At 38.5% G+C, this 21,657-nt stretch overlaps 1 protein-coding gene across 3 annotated transcripts in view; it reads right to left on the reverse strand.

Moving 5' to 3' along the window:
- Nucleotides 1-526: 526 nt before the first annotated feature.
- LOC120806682 (endophilin-B2-like) overlaps nt 527-21,657 on the reverse strand; it is a 31,160-nt gene continuing 10,029 nt past the window's right edge. Inside the window, exons 6-11 of one of the 3 annotated variants that reach the window (XM_040158057.1) lie at nt 19,597-19,659; nt 13,823-13,846; nt 13,603-13,692; nt 11,958-12,058; nt 3,554-3,794; nt 527-850 (exon numbers count right to left, since the gene is read on the reverse strand). In XM_040158057.1, the coding sequence (XP_040013991.1) occupies nt 743-850; nt 3,554-3,794; nt 11,958-12,058; nt 13,603-13,692; nt 13,823-13,846; nt 19,597-19,659 (627 nt within the window). In that variant the 3' untranslated portion in view covers nt 527-742. The remainder of the gene's footprint in view (nt 851-3,553; nt 3,795-11,957; nt 12,059-13,602; nt 13,693-13,822; nt 13,847-19,596; nt 19,660-21,657) is intronic. The other 2 variants (XM_040158058.1, XM_040158059.1) reach the window with 2 other exon arrangements.

Genomic DNA, 21,657 nt, shown 5'->3' on the forward strand with positions numbered 1-21,657 from the left:
TATATGTGAGTACAGAGAGTAGAAACCGGCTGGCACTAGTCAGAATATTTCCAACCTTTTACTGCTCTATGTTCTGCTGTTACTACAGACATGTCTGAACTAGCTGCAGCCACTCCACCTGTCAATGCACCCACCTCATTCCGTCAAGCTGGTGACATTAACCACAAAGGTCTTGCGCTTTAGGGAATGGTATTTGTTAAAGGCCATTAAAAAATAAATATTACTATATAATCCTTATCTATACAAACTGATATACTGCTGAGTATGGTTATGTTCCAAGATTTGTTGGACCCAGAAGTTCCAGTTTCACTTCTGCTCTCTAGAAAGTGGTTTAGACTTACAGGCTAAACTGCTGGCTTGTTCAAAACCTGTCTGATTTTCTGACTGCTTGTGTTTCGTGCCCCATTGAACTTGCCGTCGAGCCATGTCCCTGTGTTCCTGGATTTCAGCAATTTCTTTGGTGAGTGCAGTGTTATCATAACAGATACAAAAGATGGCCCAAAAAACAAAAATAAGACCCAGGTCATAATAATTCAGAAGTATCCTTTAATGGATTTTACAAGGTCGTTGAATGCCTCTTGAATAGCCACAGATCAATTTACATTAGGTGTACTAAATTCACATATGATAGTAGATAGAGGTTTTTGCAAGTGTGTGTGTGTGTGTGTGTGTGTGTGTGTGTGTGTGTGTGTGTGTGTGTGTGTGTGTGTGTGTGTGTGTGTGTGTCCTGTTGTTTGGTCCATTAGCTCAGGAGTTCAAGATAGGTGACAGGGACTTTGCCTTTTTCGTTTCCCCGTTCTCCAATCAACCAATCGGGGTCCATTCCTGGTACGGTGTATACAGTAATGAGCTGGAGAAAAAAAACCAAGGAGGACATTTTAAGACACATTTGGCAAAAATGGTTTACAAAATAAAGCTATTTAAAGGAAAAGAAATAGAATACGAAAAAAGTTGCACAACATGTGGTGACCTTTGCATCATATCCCTCGACAGACTCTTAATTGCAGTGTGTGTGTGTGTTTTTATTTATTTTGTTTATTTTCCTGACCTCATGTCTCATTTTCCTCTCTTTCTTTATCTGCTTCCACTTCCTCTTATTAGTGTCTGTACAATCATTTCCAAAGGTGTGGTAAGACCGGGCCAAAAAGCAGATGGGACAGTAAACAGAGTGGGCAGCATAGCATGGCTGGCAGGCTGACCTCAACAATCCTCCAGCTGATAATTATCAACTTTTCCTCATTGTCATTACTTTTCCTCTATTGTCCCTCTATTCTCTGCCAACATTGTTGCTTACTTTGCTTCTTATATTATTTTCCTGGTACTTGAATAACAAGGATATAAACAATCCATTTCATTTTAGGCAATTGAGGCAGGATCACTTTACATCAGCAGTCAAATAGGTTTCACCTCTTTCATCACTGAAATTAGTGGTGAGAGTATTTTGGTGTGACTGCACCTTCACACAGCAGGGTCTGGCTCATAAACTCGTATTACTTAACTGTTATTAAGTAATAGAACTTGGGCTTTACCGCTTTCACTTTGATAAGCCTTTACATCTTTATATGGTGCAGATATAAATGCATTCAAATTAAAACTCTTACATCCTTTAAGGCAGTGTCTGTAGGTTAAATTAATGGCTTGTTATTACTAATAAGGCAAATTAACAACATTAAAAGGTAACTGAAAAGTTTTTTGTTTCAATATAGTTACTTTTTCAAATGAAAAACAGTCACATTAATGAAATCATCGTCAAAATATATACATACGGTTTACATATGGATATGCCTAATAATTTACTGTATGTGTTATTATAAAGTAATGCACACATTTGGGTTTTACATATTAGTATTTGGCAAAATATACAGATGTATATTTTTGAGTTCATCATTAGAGTTAATATATATATAAAAAAATATATATATACATTTTTAAATGGTGTGGGGACTGAGGGTCCTATTTTCTGTACAGTTCTTTTCATCAGTTGTATGTCACCTGGTTTGTACGATGTGAATGATACAACCAGATTCATTTGTAATGCTATCCACGCAGTGATCCATGATCAGATAAAGATTGAAAGCTTAATTATCATTTGTCTCATACAGAACAGCAGAAAGGCAGAGACAGGGTCTTTAGTTATTATGGTTGTATTACTTAGGCTGTACAACCCCGGTGGCCATACAACCTGAACACATACTGCCCCTGTTATGAGCCTGTTGTAGTGAATGTCAGTACATGAACTCTGGACAACCTTTTCTATGGCTAATCACATTTTCACATTTAAAGTGCGTCTGATCAATGCCGGGGCACCACGAACCAGCATGCCACTGGAAGGGCACAACTACATATCAAAAATCATTCACTGGATGGAAGCTGCAGTTGCCACAACTACATGCTGCTTTCACTCAGTGTGTTGGCTGTCCCTCCTTTTACCTCTTGTTCCAGAGAGACTCCACAGCCCCAGATTTTTTTACTTTTCAAACTTGTAGTTTTCAGACCCAACCAAAACTGACACAAGTGACATCACTTGGGGACATTTATGAGACTTCACACAGCTCCCTCTGGAGACACTAAATGCATTATATTACTGTTTTCACATATGCAGTAATACTGCCTAACACCTGTGAACAGACTTTGAAATGTAAAAATCGCAATAGTTCACCATTAAATGCCCTTTAAAAAGATGGTCCTACACAGGTGTTGTCACTTAACTTGAGCTCTTCTGTTTAGATGTGTACTTAAACCCCAACAGGCACAGTGCTGGTTTGAGAGACGTGGCCATGATTTGTGCTCCATGTCAATTCAGCTAGGGAGCTTGAGCAGATGCCACCATGCTGTGGGGACCAGGCATACCCACAGCATGGTTAAACTATAAAGGCTCTTAAACACATATAGATTTTCATGGCTGTAACTGAAAGCTGCCAAAAGATGGTTAAAGGTTGCTTGCAGTAATAGCTGCATAAGTTTCATCCATCCTCACAGACAGTAGTTTAATATGTTCATAACACTTAGACTACTGAAACCTCATATATGTTTAAGATGAACTTTAAAATGTGTTTTTGCTCTAAATAAGGACTGTGGATTTTGTCTCTCATCTCTTACTTCATGGCCGGTATAGACAGGGGGAACGATTACAGTGACCAATAATTTTTTCAATGTTTATGTGTCCATGTGAGTATTGACTTGAGACTTGAAAAAAAATTTTAAGACTTGAAATAATGTGAACTTATCTTTTATTTAGTGCATACTGGGTAAGGCCCCAGTCCCCTGTGACCCTGCATAAAAAAAGCAGGTGTAGAATATGGAATATGGATAAGCTAATAGATACAGTATATTTGCATGAAAATGAGAGTTTGATGTTGTTAGTTTTTATTTTCAGCCTAAAGGTAATAATAAGCAGAAATGTTCAATGTGTGATTAGATTTTCTAGTATCCATATACAGTACATGTGGTAGCCACACATCAAATAATCCTGTAACTGCTTTCTGTTTTTGAGTCAAACAATGTGCCTTGTGTAATGGAGACGTTATTGTGGGGTCAGAATTTCCTACTGTACCTCATCAGCCAAGAGGGAAAGCTCGCTGACATTGTGGGCGTCATAGTCATACAGGACTTTAGCCTTTCTGGTGCCTGTGACAGGTAACTGAGTCTGCTCCATAGCCAGGGTGCTGGGCTTTTGGCTGGACAAGCAGGATACTGTGGCCCCGGGAGATGACAGTCCAGACAGGACAGCAGACGAGGCGGGGCTGGGGCAGACAGCCGCGGAGGAGTGGGTGGCACCGACGGCATTAGCACATCTACATTAAATTTGGAAGACAAATGAAAGGTAAGAGCCTTTGAACTGGATTTCCAGCTTGTTTTTTTGAAGCTGTTATGTTATCCTGCAAAAAGAAGAGACGGATGTGATCACTGTCCAAAGAATCTTCCACCTAAACAAGTGAAAACAGATTGGAAGCTTGGCTCTGGGGTATTTTAATAGATCTATCATTTGCTTATCCTGTCTTTGTATTCTGATACATCTTATGTATTTGGTTATATTTTTTTGCATTCTGCTTGCTTATAATCAGATCTTACTGTCATCTTTTTTCATATGTGAAAATTTTGATATATCTTGTCTGATCACTGATGAGAAGTTGAGTTGATCACTAGTGGTTCTGTAAGATTGTACTTAAGTGCAACTGTGTGCTGCGCTAAATCCTAATGTCTGTATGCTAATATGCTCATAGTGACGATGCTAACATGCTGATGTTTAGCAAGTAATGTTTACCATGGCTGCCATAATTTAGCTTATTAGCATGCTAACATTTGTTAATTAGCATGATAACATTAATTTTGTTAGCACTAAACAAAAACCAAAAATGTCAACCTCACTGTGGCCCTAGAGGAAGTCAGGGGATCTATATCAAATCAGTCTAGATCTAAATCAAATCAACAAATTTTTTTCCCCAGGGTCCCTAAACAGTTTTAATGTTTTCCTAGCATGTACTTTTATTCAGAAAGGGCAATCTTCCACATCATTTCATGGGTTATTTTTAAACTAACTCACAGATTCAGTCCTACTTTAAGTAATGAATAAGCCCTTTTGGGCTTTTTTTTGTTTCTTTACATAATTCTCCATCGTTATTTTTTATGCAGTTTATTTGATTTTAACTTGTGCAATTAAATAAAACTAAGACTAAACACAACATGTCATATTTATGTTGCAGAAAGTAATTACAACTCTAGTTTCTTGTTTGGTTTCGAGTTATCTCTGGTACACTTTTTAGTTTTGGTCACATGATTAATATATTATATATTATATGAGAACAACCCCACACTGGCCTCAAAAAACATCTGCATTTGTTCAGAAAAAAGGCCCGAGCCTCATTTCCCAACAATCATCAAGAGTACTTTATACAAGAAATAATTCTTTCAGTGGTTTTCATTTTTTTACCCACAGTAAATATTTACATGCACATGGCTGTACAAAGCCCATGGTGATGAAAAGGTTAATGGATTGATTTTAAACTAGGCTTATATATTATATATGTAGAAATCAAATTCAGTGTTAATTCATTAAACTGTCCTTTTAGCTTTTTCCCTCAATTTTCCCTTAAAGGTAGATTAAGCGATTTAAATATAATACACTTTTTGTCAAATTCAGTGAACATCTCCGCATGGTCTGCTAGCTGTCCATTTTGTGTGTGTGCTGAAAAAAAAGCTGGTGTTCATACAAACCCCTGGGTCTGTAACTGGGATATTAACACGGTGGCTCGAACTGACAGTTCCAGCTAATCAGCACCTTGGGGTGAGTGTGCTCATGCACAGGAGGGGGAGGGGGATAAAAGGAGACAGTGGGAGCAAGAGAGAAGGTAATTCTGGCACATGCTAACGTGCTACACAACATAGAACGAGAGATGGCCAATTAACAGTCAAGATGCAAAGGTCCGAGGAACAAAAGTTGAAAAAGAAGGGCTATGATCAGGTGAGGGGCAAGACCCGGGCTAACATTGGTGAAGCTTTCCAACGGTGGAGACTAAATGGTTAGACTAGGGAAGAAATTCAGCCCTGAAATGATCAGTTGGGACCAGCCCGCACACCAATGACAGGGACATAGAGAGGGCCAGTAAAGAGAGTGATGCGGCTGGTAAAAACTTTATTTTTGTAACGGTCCACCCTGGCCTATTTGACAGCCCATCAAGATTTTCCCCAGTAGTCCTGATGGCCAGTTTAACTATGGTGGAGAGACCTCCAGGAGTTCAAAGGCATGAAGACAGATGCAGAGGTTGCTCTGTTCCATCTTGACAGGTGGGTAACATTAGTTTTGCTATGTTTCACAGAGCCAATAGGATGGTATTTTTTTGTCCCATTTGCTAATGTTTGTGATTACTAACCCCAACTGGTTGGTTAGCAAGCAGGTACCGGTGTCACATTTGTGTGTCTGATAACATTGAATTACTTGCCCATGGACTTTCGACTTACTTTCTATTTTGCCAAGATATGGTGATGGAGTTTCGAGATGCAGAGTCATCCATGATGATCACAGTATCTCCTGGTGTGAAGTTGCGTCTGATGTTAGACCATTTCTATCATTCCTGCAGTTTGGAAAGTATTTTCTTTAGCCCATCTTTTCCACAACAAATACTGAACTTGCCTCCACCTGCGGTGAGCATACATGTCTTCCTTCTGAAACTGTCCTGGTGGCAGTGATGGTATGGTCTTAAGAAGCAGAAGTTGGTTCAGTGTAAGTGCTTCAAGGTCATTTGGATCTGTAGAAGCCTTGGTGATTGGATGACTGTTGAGGATAGCTTCAGCTTCACATAAAACTGTGTGGAGACCTTCCTCTTCAAAGCTTTGCACATAGAGTTGAATTAAAAATCTTTGCACTGATCTGATTAATCTTTCCCATTCACCTCCATGGTGTGAGCTAGCAGGGGGATGAAAGATCCAATTTAGTATAATGGACCTGACCTTGATTCCAGCTTTCAATTGCCTCCCTTAATTCACTCTGAGCTTCCATGATTAAGTGCCATTTTCATAGTTCCTTCACTTGACCACATCTGGCTGTTAAACACCGAAGGGCATTGATGAAAGAGTCTGTGTCAAGTGATGATACCACTTCAATGTGAATTGCTCTTACAGCTAAACATGAAATTGAAACCATAGCACTTTACAACACTCCCTCCACGCGTCACTCCGAAGGGTCCAAAATGATCAAATCCAACATATGTGAAGGGAGGTTCATCAGGAGAGACTCTATCCAGGGGCAAATCTGCCATCTGCTGTTGTCCAGGAGTAGCATTTATACTTCGACAAACAACACATTTTGACAAACTTTTTCTGACTGACAGTGGTGCCAGGAATCCAATATTTTTGGTATAGTCTGGACAACATATGATTGGGGCCAACATGACCCACCTCTTCATGAACATGTTAAAGAATTAGATCAGAAATGTGAAATTCTTTGGTCAGTATTGCAGAATATTTCATTTCTTCTGGCACTGATGCACTGCTAAGTTGTCCACCAACTCTAAATACATCTTTCTCGAGAATTGGGTTGAGGTTATGAATCTGGATAGCCCTCTTAACATTCATTTTTTTCCTAAGATTTGAGATTTCATCTGCAAATCTCTTTTTCGGGCAAAAGCAGATAATCTCCATCTCAGAACTAGCCAGTTATTCAACTGTGAGACCACTGTTTTCCTGAGTTTCAAGACTTTCTGTCTCCTTTTGTGGCAGATCTTTCTGATTGATGTTATCTGGATGATGCTGAGCAGGAATGCCACTTGCTTCCTCCTAGATTCCTCTTTCTGCTACGATACAGAAGCAGTCTTTTAAGTCTGAGCATCCATGCCACTGCCCTTTTCAAATGAGTCCAGGATGAGAGGTAAAGGATTAAGTAGGTTGTTAAATCCACCATTTTAAACTTTATCTGAGCAGCTTTTACAGTTATGCTACTGACTTTAGAGTCCTTTTGTGAGATTTCTTCCAATCCATCAGGATTTTGAGGCCACTCTTCCTGAGGCTGAAGAAGAAACTGAGGTCCAGACACCCATATTCCTTGCTTTAGAAAAGATTTGATATTCAAACCTCGAGCAGCCATATCTGCTGGATTGTTAACTGTGTTAACATATCTTTACTGTACTGCATGTGAGACTAACAATTTCTAATTGTCCTCAGCAAATTTCTTATTGGCAAAATGTTTGCACAACTTGGAGAGTTGGCAGGCACAAAAATTTCCCTTTCCTTTAAAGGTAATCCAATGCAACAATTGCCATAAACTAGCTTTGCAGATTTTGATATAAAGTACAAGAACTGTTGATCTTCTCTTCAAGGTTCTTGGTCATCCGTGATGCACTCAGGAAAGTTAGTCTTGAACTGCTGTTCCCACAGCTCATCAAGTTTCAAAACTGATGTCCTGTTGACACTTACTGCTGAGCTTGTGAGCATCATTTTTTCCTCCTAATGGTCCATTAACCTTCCATCCAAGCATGGTTTTGACATTTCCAGAGCCTTTGGTACAACTGAGCCAATCAACAATTCTATCTCAGAGTCGATTTCAGGTAGATGAACACTCCTCAAATGAGGCCACTGGTCAATATCCCTTTGATGTGGAATATTTCCACAGGCATAATCATCTCAGTGTATATGTCTGGGAGATCAGAAAAGTTGCTTTTGTCCAGTCCAGCGACTTTTAGGTCTGAAACAATTCTGGTTTCATTGACCTTACTTTGACACATAGTTCTCAAAAGCATATTTGATCTTTTTCCATGAAGATTAAGCTTATTCATTAGCCCCATTGTACAAAATGCTGCAGTGCTATCTGGGTCAAGAAATGCATAAGTATGTACTGTTGCATTCCCTTTCCTGTCCTTAACTTGTACAGGCAATTGTCTAAACAGAGGCTACATCACTGTTTTCAGCTGTTTCCTTTATTTCTGCTTGCTCTTTGTCCATTTCCTTCTTTCTTTGGTGGATATGCAGTATTCTGGGATGCTTTAAACTGCATATTTTACAGCTGAGTTGCTTCCTGCAGTCTTTGCTGATGTGTCCTCTACATGAACAGCCAAAACATTGGCTGCAATTCTCTCACTATGTGCTTTTTTTTCAACCATGGGCATATCTCCAAAGCATGTCCACCTCCACATAAAAAACAGGTCTTCACAGCAGGCAAGCTATCCTTTTCCTTAGATCCTTTCTCAGTTTTCGTAACTGTCACAGTGGTGGCAAAGATACTTCCTTTCATTCTTGGATGATGCTGTGACTTGGAATTCCTTTCATCTTTGCTAACTGTTGGAGTGTCTTTGATATCTCCAGATACTGGATCTATTACAATCTTCACTTGCCTTTCAAGGAAATCCATCATATCCTTAAAAGTAGCTCTTTGATTGTGTTTTTCCTGGAAATCACAGGCCACAGTTCTCCATTTATCCCTCAGCTGGTAGGGCAACGTCTTTGTTATGGCTCGCATATTAGCAGGTATTTCAAGCTCATGCATGTAGTTGACATCTTCCATAGCATTACAACATCCTCTTAGAAATAGTGTGTATGTATGTAGACCTTTTGTGTCTTTCATGTTTATTGACAACCATGAACGAGCCTTTTCCATGTAAGCTCTAGCAATTTTATGTTCGTTGCCAAAATGCTGATGTAGTAAAGACTTAGCTTTCCTTAATCCTCTGTCCAAGCCAATATGTAGGCAACTATTTACAAGTTCCCTTGGCTGTCCTCGTGTACTGTTCCAGATAATAGTTTTCGTTCTTGCTTTCAATACTTGTTCTTGCTCAAAGGATTTAATGAACGTTTGGTACCGAAGTGTGGTAATGTAGCCGAAGATGTCCCATGTGCATGTTCGCCTACATTTCTGATGTTTGATTGGAGTGTCAAGGGAGTGGTGATGAGGGATTGGATTTGAGTTACGACTTTGTCTGTGGTTATTATTGGTGCGAGTGGATTGGTAACACTGTGCTTTGGGAGAATTGTCCATGTGTATGCATGGCTTGTAACTGTGGTACAAAGGAATCTGCTTTTAACATTAAGTGTTTTCTTTTTACTGTTGTCATCTCTCAAAATATGGCTCCATACCATCACATACTTTTGATAAGTTACTTCAAATACCGGATCTCTTTGAGGCTCCTAATACCTTAATTTTGGCCGAGTAGCAGCAATGTTTGCTTCCAGCTCCAGCTGTTCCTTTTTCCTCCTTAGCTGCTCCTCCTGTTCATCCAAGGGGTTCTTATCCTTAAACAGTTTTTGTCACACAATAAGCGCAGCCACTTCAGCCTCAGCCTTTATGCATGCAGATGTAATACTTGAAACTCTAGAGCTTGAGCCAGAAGAACTTTGTTTGCTTCTCCTTCTTCCAACTTTTGACACACTGTCACCTGGTTGTACTTCATCCTGTTTGTCAGATGTTGCCTTCATGTTTGACTGGGAGGAGGGAATGTCATGGTGAACATCCATTCGGGGAATTTTCTCCTTTAATTCGAGAAGTGGCTCCTCAGATGTATTTTCTTACAGCTGAATCAGTTTCTCCAGTTTGGATTGCACATCTTTTGCATTTTCATCCAGTTTCATTGACTCTTTAATTTCATGTATGAGCCCTTTAAATATTTTGACATTTGACATCCTTCTGAAAAGTTTTAATTTTGCAAGCCAACGCCTTGGTTGTAACCTTGACTGGCCTCCTCTCCTCCAGTTCATCATTCATTTGTCTCTTCATTTGTCTCGTTCATTTTGCCATTTTCCAACATGCACAGTACTTCAAAAATACACAGCAACAAATAAACACCACCCAACAGATAAACTGCCTTTGCAACAGCTCAACGACTCAACTTTGTCTGCAATGTGATTTTCCAACTTAACATAACAGAGCAGCCACAGTGTTACAAGCAGTCAAAGCAGCCCAAAACCTCCACAGTGGCTTGGCAAAACAAGCACGCACAACACAATTGCGTTGAATCTTGCAACAAATACACAGAGGCTGTGATGCGCTGCTGTCAACAAGCGAGTTTCCACTGCAGCATCAGTCAATTGTGGCTTCTCCAATCCAAGCCGCTGAGGGGAAACAGTCCAAATGTTCCAAAAATGTCCATTCAATAAAAAACTACGAGATCCAAGGCGTCCATGTGATCAGTCCAATGCAAAATCCCATCCATGCAGTTGTGTCGTGGATGCAGCCACTTTCTGTTGACTAAACTGTAGCGACTACTGTCCATTAAAAAGGTCGCTGAGAGGTTAAGTAGGCTCTTAACTGTGATGCATTCATAAAATCCATACTGAAGTCCAAAATCATTTTATGGTATTCATTCAAAATAAAAATAGTACAGACCAACAATTATTATACGGGAATACTTAAAGTAATTCCTGACAGTCAGCAGAAAATATTGGAGTCCTATTCAACCTCTTTGTCTGAATCCTGACACACAAGTGAACAGGTAAATAATTTGAAACCACACCCATGCACCCATTACTGGAAGCGACAGTAACGAAATAGAACATGGGCAGCCTAAACAAATAATAAACAACACAGGCTAAATACACATTTTGGCTACTACAATGCCACTGGCCAAATTGAGGAAGCCACCCGGTGCCTGGGGCAAGTGGAGATAGGCATGGCAGGAAAAAAAAAGTCAAAGGCAATTTAATCCAACTACTCAACAACCAATGAGCACTGCAGGACAAACTGCTGGACCTGGAAAGTTGGTCCCAGTGTAACAACATTCGTATATATGGTGTCCAAGAAAAAGTTGAGGGCTCTTCCATGCACCTGCTTGTTGAAGACTTAATTAAGACAGAACTGGGAAACACACTGGGCTTATATCAGGGAAAATAATTAAAAATTGAAAGGGCTCATCGAGCACTGGCTCCCACTGTTGGTATACCACCGTGCTCAACTGTGGTTCAGTTTCTGCAGTTTATAACCAAAGAGAAAGTGCGCTGCCTGGAAGAAGAAAATGTATGTGCAAGACAAGAGGGTGCATTTCAACCATGACTACACTAAGCAGGTGCAACAGAAGAGAAACAAAATCTGCTTCCAAAGCCCGCTAACCAAGATGCCTTTACACCTTGACTCTGGAACAATCACCTACAACAATGTTTTTGAAGCAGTGGAGGATTATGCCAAGCAAGGCTTCGGGTGGGACCTATCCGTGCAAGCAAGACCGTGGGCATCGAAGAGACCCTCGCCAGGCTTCTTTCCTTTGATTTTTCCTTGCCTCACACTAAAAGGCAGCATGTGGTTTTGAGATATACTTCCATTTGTGTAATCATTAAATGGTGTAAGCAAAATACGCACTTCCAGCTCTGTGAGCTGGAGGAAGTGTGAGCCAAAATACTGCCTTGTAAAAAAAAAAAAAAAATCATTAGTCCTAATTACCTATTTACTTGAGTGTCTGAGCAATGTAATCATTATCCTAATCTAATCTATATCTGTCATACAAATGTTACAGCTGACGCTATTAACAGTAGTGAATCCTCACCTGTTGAGGTCCCTCTGAAGGTCCTGCATGTAGTGATTACACTGGGCATAGTAAGTGGCCTGAGCCTCCGCAAAATCTTGCAAACAACGTAGGTGGTTGAGCTGAACAAAGTAAGAAAAAGATAAACTCAGTATAAAACCGATATCTTAATAACACATGCATGGTAAATGCTACTAAAATTAGTCCCCTGGGAATTCATAATGTATCTAATGGTGGTGTGTAATTCAATGCACACTTACAGTGTATCCAGCACAAGTTCGATTGCAATGTTCCTCCTGACATGTAGATGTGCTAAAGATATTATATGATGCTAAAGAAAATATTCCTCAAATTTTCCAGTTCTTATCCCTTTCACAAGTGTCAATTTTCATGTGTCACTTCCATCAGTATGTTCATTGGTGGCAGACAGGTGAGTGCACAACACAATGCACGAAGAAATAAGCAAAAAAGACAAGTAATCACAAAGTTTTTTCAGTTAACTCTTGAAGGAATAATTAAATTTTATTGGAAATATGCTATTTCACTTTCTGTCAGAGAGTTAGATGAGAAGATGATACCACTCTCACATCTGTTTGTTTAATATAAGGCTACAGCGAGCAGGGGGTTAGCTTGGCATCAAGATGGGGAAACAGCTAGCCTGGTTCTGTCCAAATGTAACCAGCACCTCTGACACTCATTAATTAACATGCCATATTATCATGTCAGATCTTGTTTGTTTAATCTCTACAAAGGGGTTATAGGGTAATGTACCAGAGTATTTCTTAGACACAATCAGTAACTTCCTGGAGTCTCCACAGGTTGCCTGGAAACTGCTCAGAGCCAAGAAATAGCCTGGCAGATTTTATAATGAGGTCCTGAGTCCATGTCCTCCCCAGCACATACCACAATAATATAGTATTATTATATATTTATATTTATTAGTTACTATATAAGTGTATTTAAGTATAGTAAAATAATATATTTTATATTTTATTACTAACCATATATTTACATTTTCTGTAAATGTTTTTTGTTACATTTAGTTCAAACATGGTCTAAATGCTAGTTCAAAGCCTCCTTTACAGTGTCAAGAATTCTGGTGGGGAAATAATGAATCTTTTATTTGGTTGAATTTCAAATTTAAGAAATCTGGTCTGAAGATACTGGAAACAACCTATAATATACCTACCATATGTTAGATTTATTGGTTGTTATTGTTGTTGTTTTTAAGTTGTAGCACCAAATTCATTCATGAGTCTTCTTGAAATATGCTATGCTAGAGGCTTGGTGACGTAATGATGAACAGGGTTAGTTCCTTAGCTAGCTTGTTTCCAGTTGCTGTAACTTCAAATGTTGGTGTTTCACTGAGCTTCAGTAACAGAACCTTGTCTAGTGCGACATTAACTACGTTAGCTCTGTTTGGCCCAGTGGGAGGGTCAGATGTCATTAGTGAGAGGAAAGCAAAGCTTATGGCTTATCCTTTGAGGTACGGAATGTGTTCAGTAATTGTCAATTATTCTGAAAATCTCTTCAATATTTCGGACAAACACAATACAATTATTCACAATTATTCTGTATTGTTACAGAGTGGGCAGCCCATCCTGTCCAGATGTAAGCCATCACTGCAGACTCACAGAGAGTCAAATGACAGACACCACTGACTTACATGTGTGCTGCTGATGCCTTCAAGCAGCAATCTGGTCACCTCAGCTTGTCGGTCGAACTCGGTCTGAGCGACACGAAGCTCGTGCTCTGCCTGCAGGTTGAAATTGAGGGACAGGAGGAAAGTATTAAAATGGCTCTAAGAAAACGTCACGCTTCTAATTGGAGCATTTAGACACAAACACAGAGAGCCACACACAATCTACACTAGTCAAGTTACTTACTTTGTCCACTTCCTCACTCAACAGCTGAGAGAAACAGCATGAGAACAGAAAAAACAGACATGAATCATCCTCAGACTCAAACATCAAATTCTAAACAACTATGAGCTTCGTCTGTGCTTCAGTTTGGCCAATCTCAAACTATGAGGGGGATTTAATGGGGTGAACAGATCTGTTGAATCTAAATTCAGGAAAATGTAGCATTTTCTTCATCTCAAGAAACTGCGTTTAGTTGAAGGCTGTTTTAGTTATTATGAGAATTTCTATCCTGAATCTAACCAGTTTATGGAAAGTAAACTTGATCTTAACCCCTGATCCCAGGCCAGTTTTCAGACACCAATTCTGGATCAAACAAATAATTAAAGAGTTGATTTCATCTACATAAATATCCTTCCAGGATTTATCTATTATTTTTCAGTGGTAGGAGGGACAACCTACCTGTGAAAATGGGGTCGGGACAATTTTGAACTCACCCGACCTAGTGGAGACTGCTAGGTCTAATTTATTTAATGTTTAGTGAACGTTTAATCTCCAAACTAGAGTCTAGAAGAGTTAGCTCCAACTGACACAATGTCATCTGCTTTTGTTAAAACAGATGATCAAAAAGTCAATTGTAAACTTTCCAAACATTAGTTTGCATATCACAGGCCAACATGGCATATCGTCTAAAAACAACAGGCTAACTTGTCTGTGTTAGGATGCTCCGTCAACTTTCGTGTTTTACACTTGAAGCTTTCAGTTTAAATTCATCTAAAGGTCTAGGTCTTGAGCTGGGATCACCAGTTGATATAGTTCTATTTTTGGAAATCATATGAATATGGGCAGGTGCACGCTGGTTGGCTCTGAGTCTGTTATCACCTCAGTATAAAATAATTAGGTTAAAAAGATTTAATATGCTGCAAATATTAGCTATTTTTTATAATTAATTTAGCCTAATAAGGCTACCAGGTAGAGTGCACTGTGCACTGTGGCGATTCAGTTAATCTAGAAATAACGTGCAGAATTTTTTTCCTCTGCGGCCAATAAATTTGAAGAGTTGCCTGTATATTGGCTCAGGGAATTCGTAGTTTCACTATACTCTTAAAGTGTAGATCATTACAACTTTTATTAGGTTTTTTGTAGCTTTTGTTAGACTAATTACTATATGTTACTTAAGTTAAGGGTGCACCTGCACACATACATGTACAGTATCCTGGCTATGAGTCTTGTTCCACTTTTGATCATATTCAGGATATGATGTTGCATGGAACATACTGTAAGTATTTCACCACCTGTCTATTCATGTCCCTGCATACATGATTTCTACGCAGCGATGTGAGCAAATGAGCACGGGGTCACAAAATGAGCTGCAGGTGGCACTTTCAGTAAATGATATGCCTGCAAACTCCTCTCCACCTCCTGCATGAGCAGTGGGTTTATCTGACAGTGAAATGCAACACGTTATGACAGACATTTAAAAGTAGATTTAATTACAAAAATATGTATTCCTCTTCTTTGGTGCCCTTGGCAACCACCAACCTTGTCTATGCCTAAAAACAGCCCTGTGATGCACACAGCATAATTTGAGAAGGTTTTTTCACTAATGTCTCTGATTTTAAATACCATACAAAAAAGTAAGTAAAATGGGCCTAATAAGTGGTGTATCTAACTGATTTTTATACCTGTACTTTAGTTTTCATATCTTACAAAAAAATAATCCAATAAAAAACTAAAAAGCAGTGTAGACTGCCCCCTTTACTTCAAAGTTTTGATTCGGTTGTACCTCAGACCAAACAGATGTGTCTCTGTTGCACCCGAAACCACACCCAACAGTGATGTCACGCTGCACTGACACACTCTAGAGTACACTACTACACAACCGCGGGTTGAGTTAAACGTCAGTTCAGCAAAAACGAGATTTTCCATTCCTGTTAAGTGAAGAAAAGAAAAAAAAAGGGCACCAATCTCAAACCAATCATGAAAAATGTAATCAACACAACTGAATGAGCCACTCAAGTATTACAACTGAGATGGATATATGTTCCATTTATTCCGTTCTGCTTTCGCACAACATTGTTTTTGATTGGGGTTTTTGCAGCTACATGTGCTGCTGTGGCCATTAAGGCCGAAGCTTTAACTCTAATTCTCTGTCTCCTCTATTTTGAAATGATATGTTCTGTGCTTGACACCTCAGGATGCATTGAATGTTTAAACCAGGATTTTATCCTATGATGATTATTCTGGTAAACTTTAATTTTGTTGAATTTACATTATTTTAACTTTTATAAACTACATTCTACCCAAAGAATGTGTGTAATTTAAGATCTCAAATAAAGACAGAACCTCACATTATGGATATTTTATATTTGCAGGTGGAAATGTTTCATATCTTCGACTATGTGTTGGTTCACATTAGGTTACATCAAAAATAAACTAGAAAACCAGGATAAGTGGTGGAGACAATAAGGTAAATTACATTTTTTAAAACAGTTACAGAGTGCACAGATAATATAGATAATATAGTCAATTTACAAGGACGAACAACGAGGTTAAATGTTAGAAACTGACAACACAACTGTATAATTTCAGATTGACATAATGTCAGGCCTTCGCAAAATTGCCTGTATAATAAAGGCCTTTGCTCACCCCTCATTTCCTTTTTTGCATCACTTTAAAACTTACAATTTACTCGTTATATATAGCTACATCAAAACTGAATGTGTCCCTAGTATCTCCTCTTTTTCCAAACTGAAAAAAAATATTTACCACATAACATACACTAAATCACTGGAGACTAACTAAACCTCTTACATTTCTACCACCATAAATGAACAGCACAAAACTAAGGAGGTTCTAGTTAGATTTTACTGCTAACAGATGTTTATGAGTACAACCTTCCTCTGCTCTGATACGCTGGGATCCGTCACCACATCCCAGCTCTCCCAGCCACTCTGCAGGTGGTTCAGTTACAGAGCCAACAAATAAACAGACACATGCCTCAAACCTTTTAACTCAACACATTGTGATAAGACAACAACAACACATAAAACATGATAATATTTCACTGCAGTACTAACTTTCTTCTTCCTAATTTTAATATGATGTCTACATTTTCTTTCTCTGATAGAGGAAGTAGAAAGAAATTGAATCTGTCGGGGCTGCTGCTCTGTCATGACTGAAACTGTGCTTTAAAGTTTAACTGTTTAATCTGCATCAGCAGTTTTGGTGTAAACCAGCTTCTGTATCTTGTAGAAATCACATAAATGGTACTAGAGTTCACTGCATCTAAAGTTAAACCTGCTGCTGACATGGTTTAACAGAGGTATGAGGTCTTATAATTCAGTGTAAATGTAGATTTCTACAGCTCAAATCATTGTAATGATTCCTAAACGTTCCAGTCTTTCACCATGTATGATCTTATGAAGGCAACACTAACCCAGTATACAGTAAGTATGTAATTACAAGTAAACGTTGTCATATCTGCGTCAGGTCATGTTTACACTGATAATTACTGATTATCGGAGATTAGTTAGAGGAATCATGTATGAACTAATGCAGCAGCGGTCCAGTACCTGCAGATATGAGATCAGTTTGTCAGTAACAGTGGTGGAAAGTAACTACGTACATTTACTCAAGTACTGTGCTTAAGTACAATTTTGAGATACTTGTACTTTATTTGAGGATTTCCATTTTATTCTACGTTATACTTCAACTCCATTTCTTTTATAGCTATAGCTAGTTACCAGTTACTTTGCAGATCAGGATTTTGCATACAAAACACATGATCAACTTATAAAATATAACAATGTTATCGATTAAATGACCCAACAACTCCACCTTAACCAGCCACAGCATAAAAATTCTGCTTAAACATTCATGGATTAATATGCATTAATAATCCAATAATGTAATTACACTCAGGGGGCAGTTTTGATTACTTTTACATTGTTGTATTGCTGCTTTTACTGATGAGTCCCCCAGCACTAGTAAGTAATGTATTTAGGTTAGACACATGAACTGTTCACACACCTGAGGCTACAGAAAAAGAGAATACCAGATGTATGACCAGTTCCTTCTGCATTTTTAATATAAGCTAATATATCTAAATGATTATTGATACTGCAGTAGATTGTGAGGGGACAGTGTAAATGTCATAAGGACAAAAATGTTATGATTATATTTGCATTAAAGTTATAGACTGATAAAGATGTACTTTTTGACAATCAAAAGTGGACTACAGGTGATGAAACAGACATGGTATATTGTTCCAGGAGTATGTCTGAATTCTGTCCTCAGCAGTATGGTCAGCTTATACAGAAAATCAGCATTATTCAACCGTGTTCCTCTGAATCACATGTGGGCAGAGCTTATTAGGCTATTCATGATAAGTCTGGCTTAGCTGCAGTGCAGCTGAACCAGTTCTCATTTTGACACAGCAGTCATGTCCAATTTAGTACACAGCTTCATTTTAAACCCCAGCAAGTTCTGGTTTAGCTGAACCCGGTCTAAATCGCAGCTCAGAAGGTCAGAGGTCAGATGCTAAGTGACACACCAACAACCCTGTTATGTCTTCTGCTCAAAACAGTCTTTTCAGATACATGTCATTCTAAGTTCATGCTGGTGTGGAGCTTTAACTGTGGTTCATTCAAAATAGCCAATATTTATCAAAGTGTTTGTGTGACAAATAAAAAATAAAAATAAAAGCAATCAGCGAATTCAAACAACAATAACAAAAATTAAACATGCTGAAACATGCTTGCGTCATAGCCTAAGTATCATATTTATGTTGTAAACGTCATGCAGCATTGCTGTTATCACAGTCTGACCAGCCAAATGTTAGAGTAAGTATTAGAAATGCAGCCTTTTCACATCTTTTTCATTTTAAACAATATATTATTCAGAATTTATAACAAGTGCATCATTACTGCACTAGAGATGCTGCTTAAATATACAGCCACTGCAGGTAGGCAACAATACAGTTCAACTGATCTGTTGTAAATTGATTCCAGGTGCCTCTTCCTTGGGTTTTGATATACTATACATATTTACATATGAAACAGACAAGTTGGAATAGTGATTCCCTGTATGTCTGCCTTGAACCATTGATCATTTTTGTTTTAAGTGGTTTGAGAGAAAATGTACCAATATATTTTCAAAAATTTAACTGACAGTAAAACAACGTCCAGCCCTGTAAAATGTCAGACTTTGCTGTCTTCTACATCATTGAGAAAAAGAGGTTGGAGACGTGTCTCATAAAACAGTGGCCAATGTGGCCACAAAAGTAGCCAAATTAGTAGAAACATTAGCAAAAACTAGCCATCATAAACTACTGGGAGACTAGCACTAATGCTAACAAGCTAATCTGTTGACATGCTTCTTGTTACTACAGTTATCTTACAGACTACGATGGCTGGGGGTTCGAAGGTGTTTTTTTGGACATGCGTACTCCACACAGAGCCTCAACCGCAAAACACAGAACCTTCTTGCTATGAGGTGACAGTGCTAAACACTGCACCACTTGGTGAAAATTTTAAAGTTATAACTTTTGAGGATCATTTTGTGGTTTGAAAATAAGATTAAATACATGAAATACTTGCATAGTCATGAAAATTATAAATTGTTCTGTGAGAAATATGTATTTTTTCTTCTATCAAAAGCGACACAGTCTGGCTTTAACATTTTGTTGGTCTATTAGTGTCAGTTCAGTATGTGTTCAGGTGCTGTATGCCTATAAGCATGTTAGCCTATTTACTGCTCAATGACACAGTCCCTGCATTTGTTTTTCTGGGGACTCTTACCGCTGAAGCACTGGCAGAAAGAACATAATTTCGAGGCCTTGTCTCCTGAAAATCAGGTGCAGCCTACAAACAAGAACAGGGAGGAGGAAACACATGTTTACACAGTCATGCAGTTACAATCATTAATCAGAAAAAAAAAGTTAGCCAGAAGCAGACAGGCATAAAGTAAACCGAGCAGAAGAAACACAAGTGCAGATCACTGAGAAAAAGTTCAAAGGTTCGAAGCAGAAGGCACTGTAAAATTGACAGTCCCAGTATTTCAAGTGTAATTCAAAGTAATCAAAAACACAAAGTGAGATTGCTGTGTTATCCAGCTATCTTGGGGATTCACTCAGGTTTTCTGGCATCATGAAGCAAAAGGACAGAAGTACTAATGACAATTAAGAAAGAGAGATATGTACTTTTTATAAATGAGCAGAATAAAATAATAACATGATAAGAGACTTCCATGATAATTATGTCAGAGACACAAGAAACATTTTTACCCAACCATGGATTTAAAATAGTAGTAATAAATACTTCTAATAAAAAGAGAAAAAGTTAACTACACTAAGAGACTAAACGGGATCAAAGAGATGGTAACGTAGAGAAAACTTAAATCTTCCATTGATTTTTAATAGAAAAAAATCCATGCATTATTAAACAGACTAACTTTATTTTTAACTATTATTTCTAACTACTTTGGTCATCAAGGTGACAAAAAAGGCAGCACAAATACACCATGTAAAAAATAAATAGATTATCTGCGGATAATCCATGCTGATTCTAGACTACTGAGCACCAAACACAAGGCATTTATAAAAATTCCCACACAAATTTAAAGCCGTAACCTTACTTTTTTTTTTTTTTTTCAAAGATCAAACCGTGGACATTGATTCTAATGATATGGCCTGTAATTAACAACTCTGATACAGGCCCATGCATGCTTGATAGTTGTGGCATTTTGCTGACTGTGTCATTCTAGCTAATGACATTTCACCAGTGTATGTCACCAGTAGTTCTACCTGAGTGGTACTAAATGACTTTCATCTGCTCTAAGTGTTTGATGTAGTATGTAACCAGTGAAAAAAGGACAAAATAAAACTTTCAAATTCCTTTCCTGGCTTTTCAATTCTCAAATTTTCTGCATTTAGTAATGTGCCACCCCATCATCTTCCTGCGAATCCTCTTTCCTGACATCAAGGTGTGATGGCTTCATACAGAGCATCTCGCAGACTGCACAAGGCATTAAGAAGCTTATCTTATAGAGCTGGCAGCCAGCAGAGCATCTGAAAAGCTTTGAGATCATCTTGTCTGGTCAATGCAGCCATGCCATCTGAAGAAGTAACCAATTTATTGCAGTACAGGATGAACAAAATAAATACACAAGTTATTCTAAAGACGGAACATGAAAATGTACAGACAGGTGACAAATTAAAGAAAAAACTAAATTAAGTGTCTTAGTAAGGTGCTGTGCCACCACATGCCGCCAGAACAGCTTAACTGCGCCTTGGCATTGATCCTGCAAGTCTCTGGAACTCTACTGGAGGGATGTAACAAAATTCTTCCAAAAAATATTCCTTAATTAGGTGTTTTGTTGAAGGTGTTGGAGAGCGCTGTCTAACATGTCGGTCTAAATATCCCATAGGTGTTCAACTGGGTTGAGATCTGGTGACTACGAAGGCCATAGCATATGAAATTTTCATCCCACTTCACACCATTCCCATCAGGATAGAAATGTTTCATAATAGGGTGCTGGTTATCACTTAAACTTTATATTGATTTGCAGTGATCCTTCCCTCTAAGGGGACAATTGGACCCAAACCATGCCAGCAAAAAGCCCCCCACAAGATAACAGAGCCACCAGATCCCCTCACTGTGGGGGTCAAGCATTCAGGCCTGTAACATTCTCTTGGTGTACACCACACATGCACTTGCCCACTTGACTCATCTGATCATATCACTTTTTTCCACATCTCTATAGACCAAAGCATATATTTTTTTTTATGACTCTCAAATGTCAAGTCAGTTTTGTAATGAGAGGTTTATGCACTGCAACCCTACTATAATATCCCTCTCTAT

This window comes from Xiphias gladius, chromosome 20 (genome assembly GCF_016859285.1).
Source record: "Xiphias gladius isolate SHS-SW01 ecotype Sanya breed wild chromosome 20, ASM1685928v1, whole genome shotgun sequence".
Taxonomy (NCBI): domain Eukaryota; kingdom Metazoa; phylum Chordata; class Actinopteri; order Istiophoriformes; family Xiphiidae; genus Xiphias; species Xiphias gladius.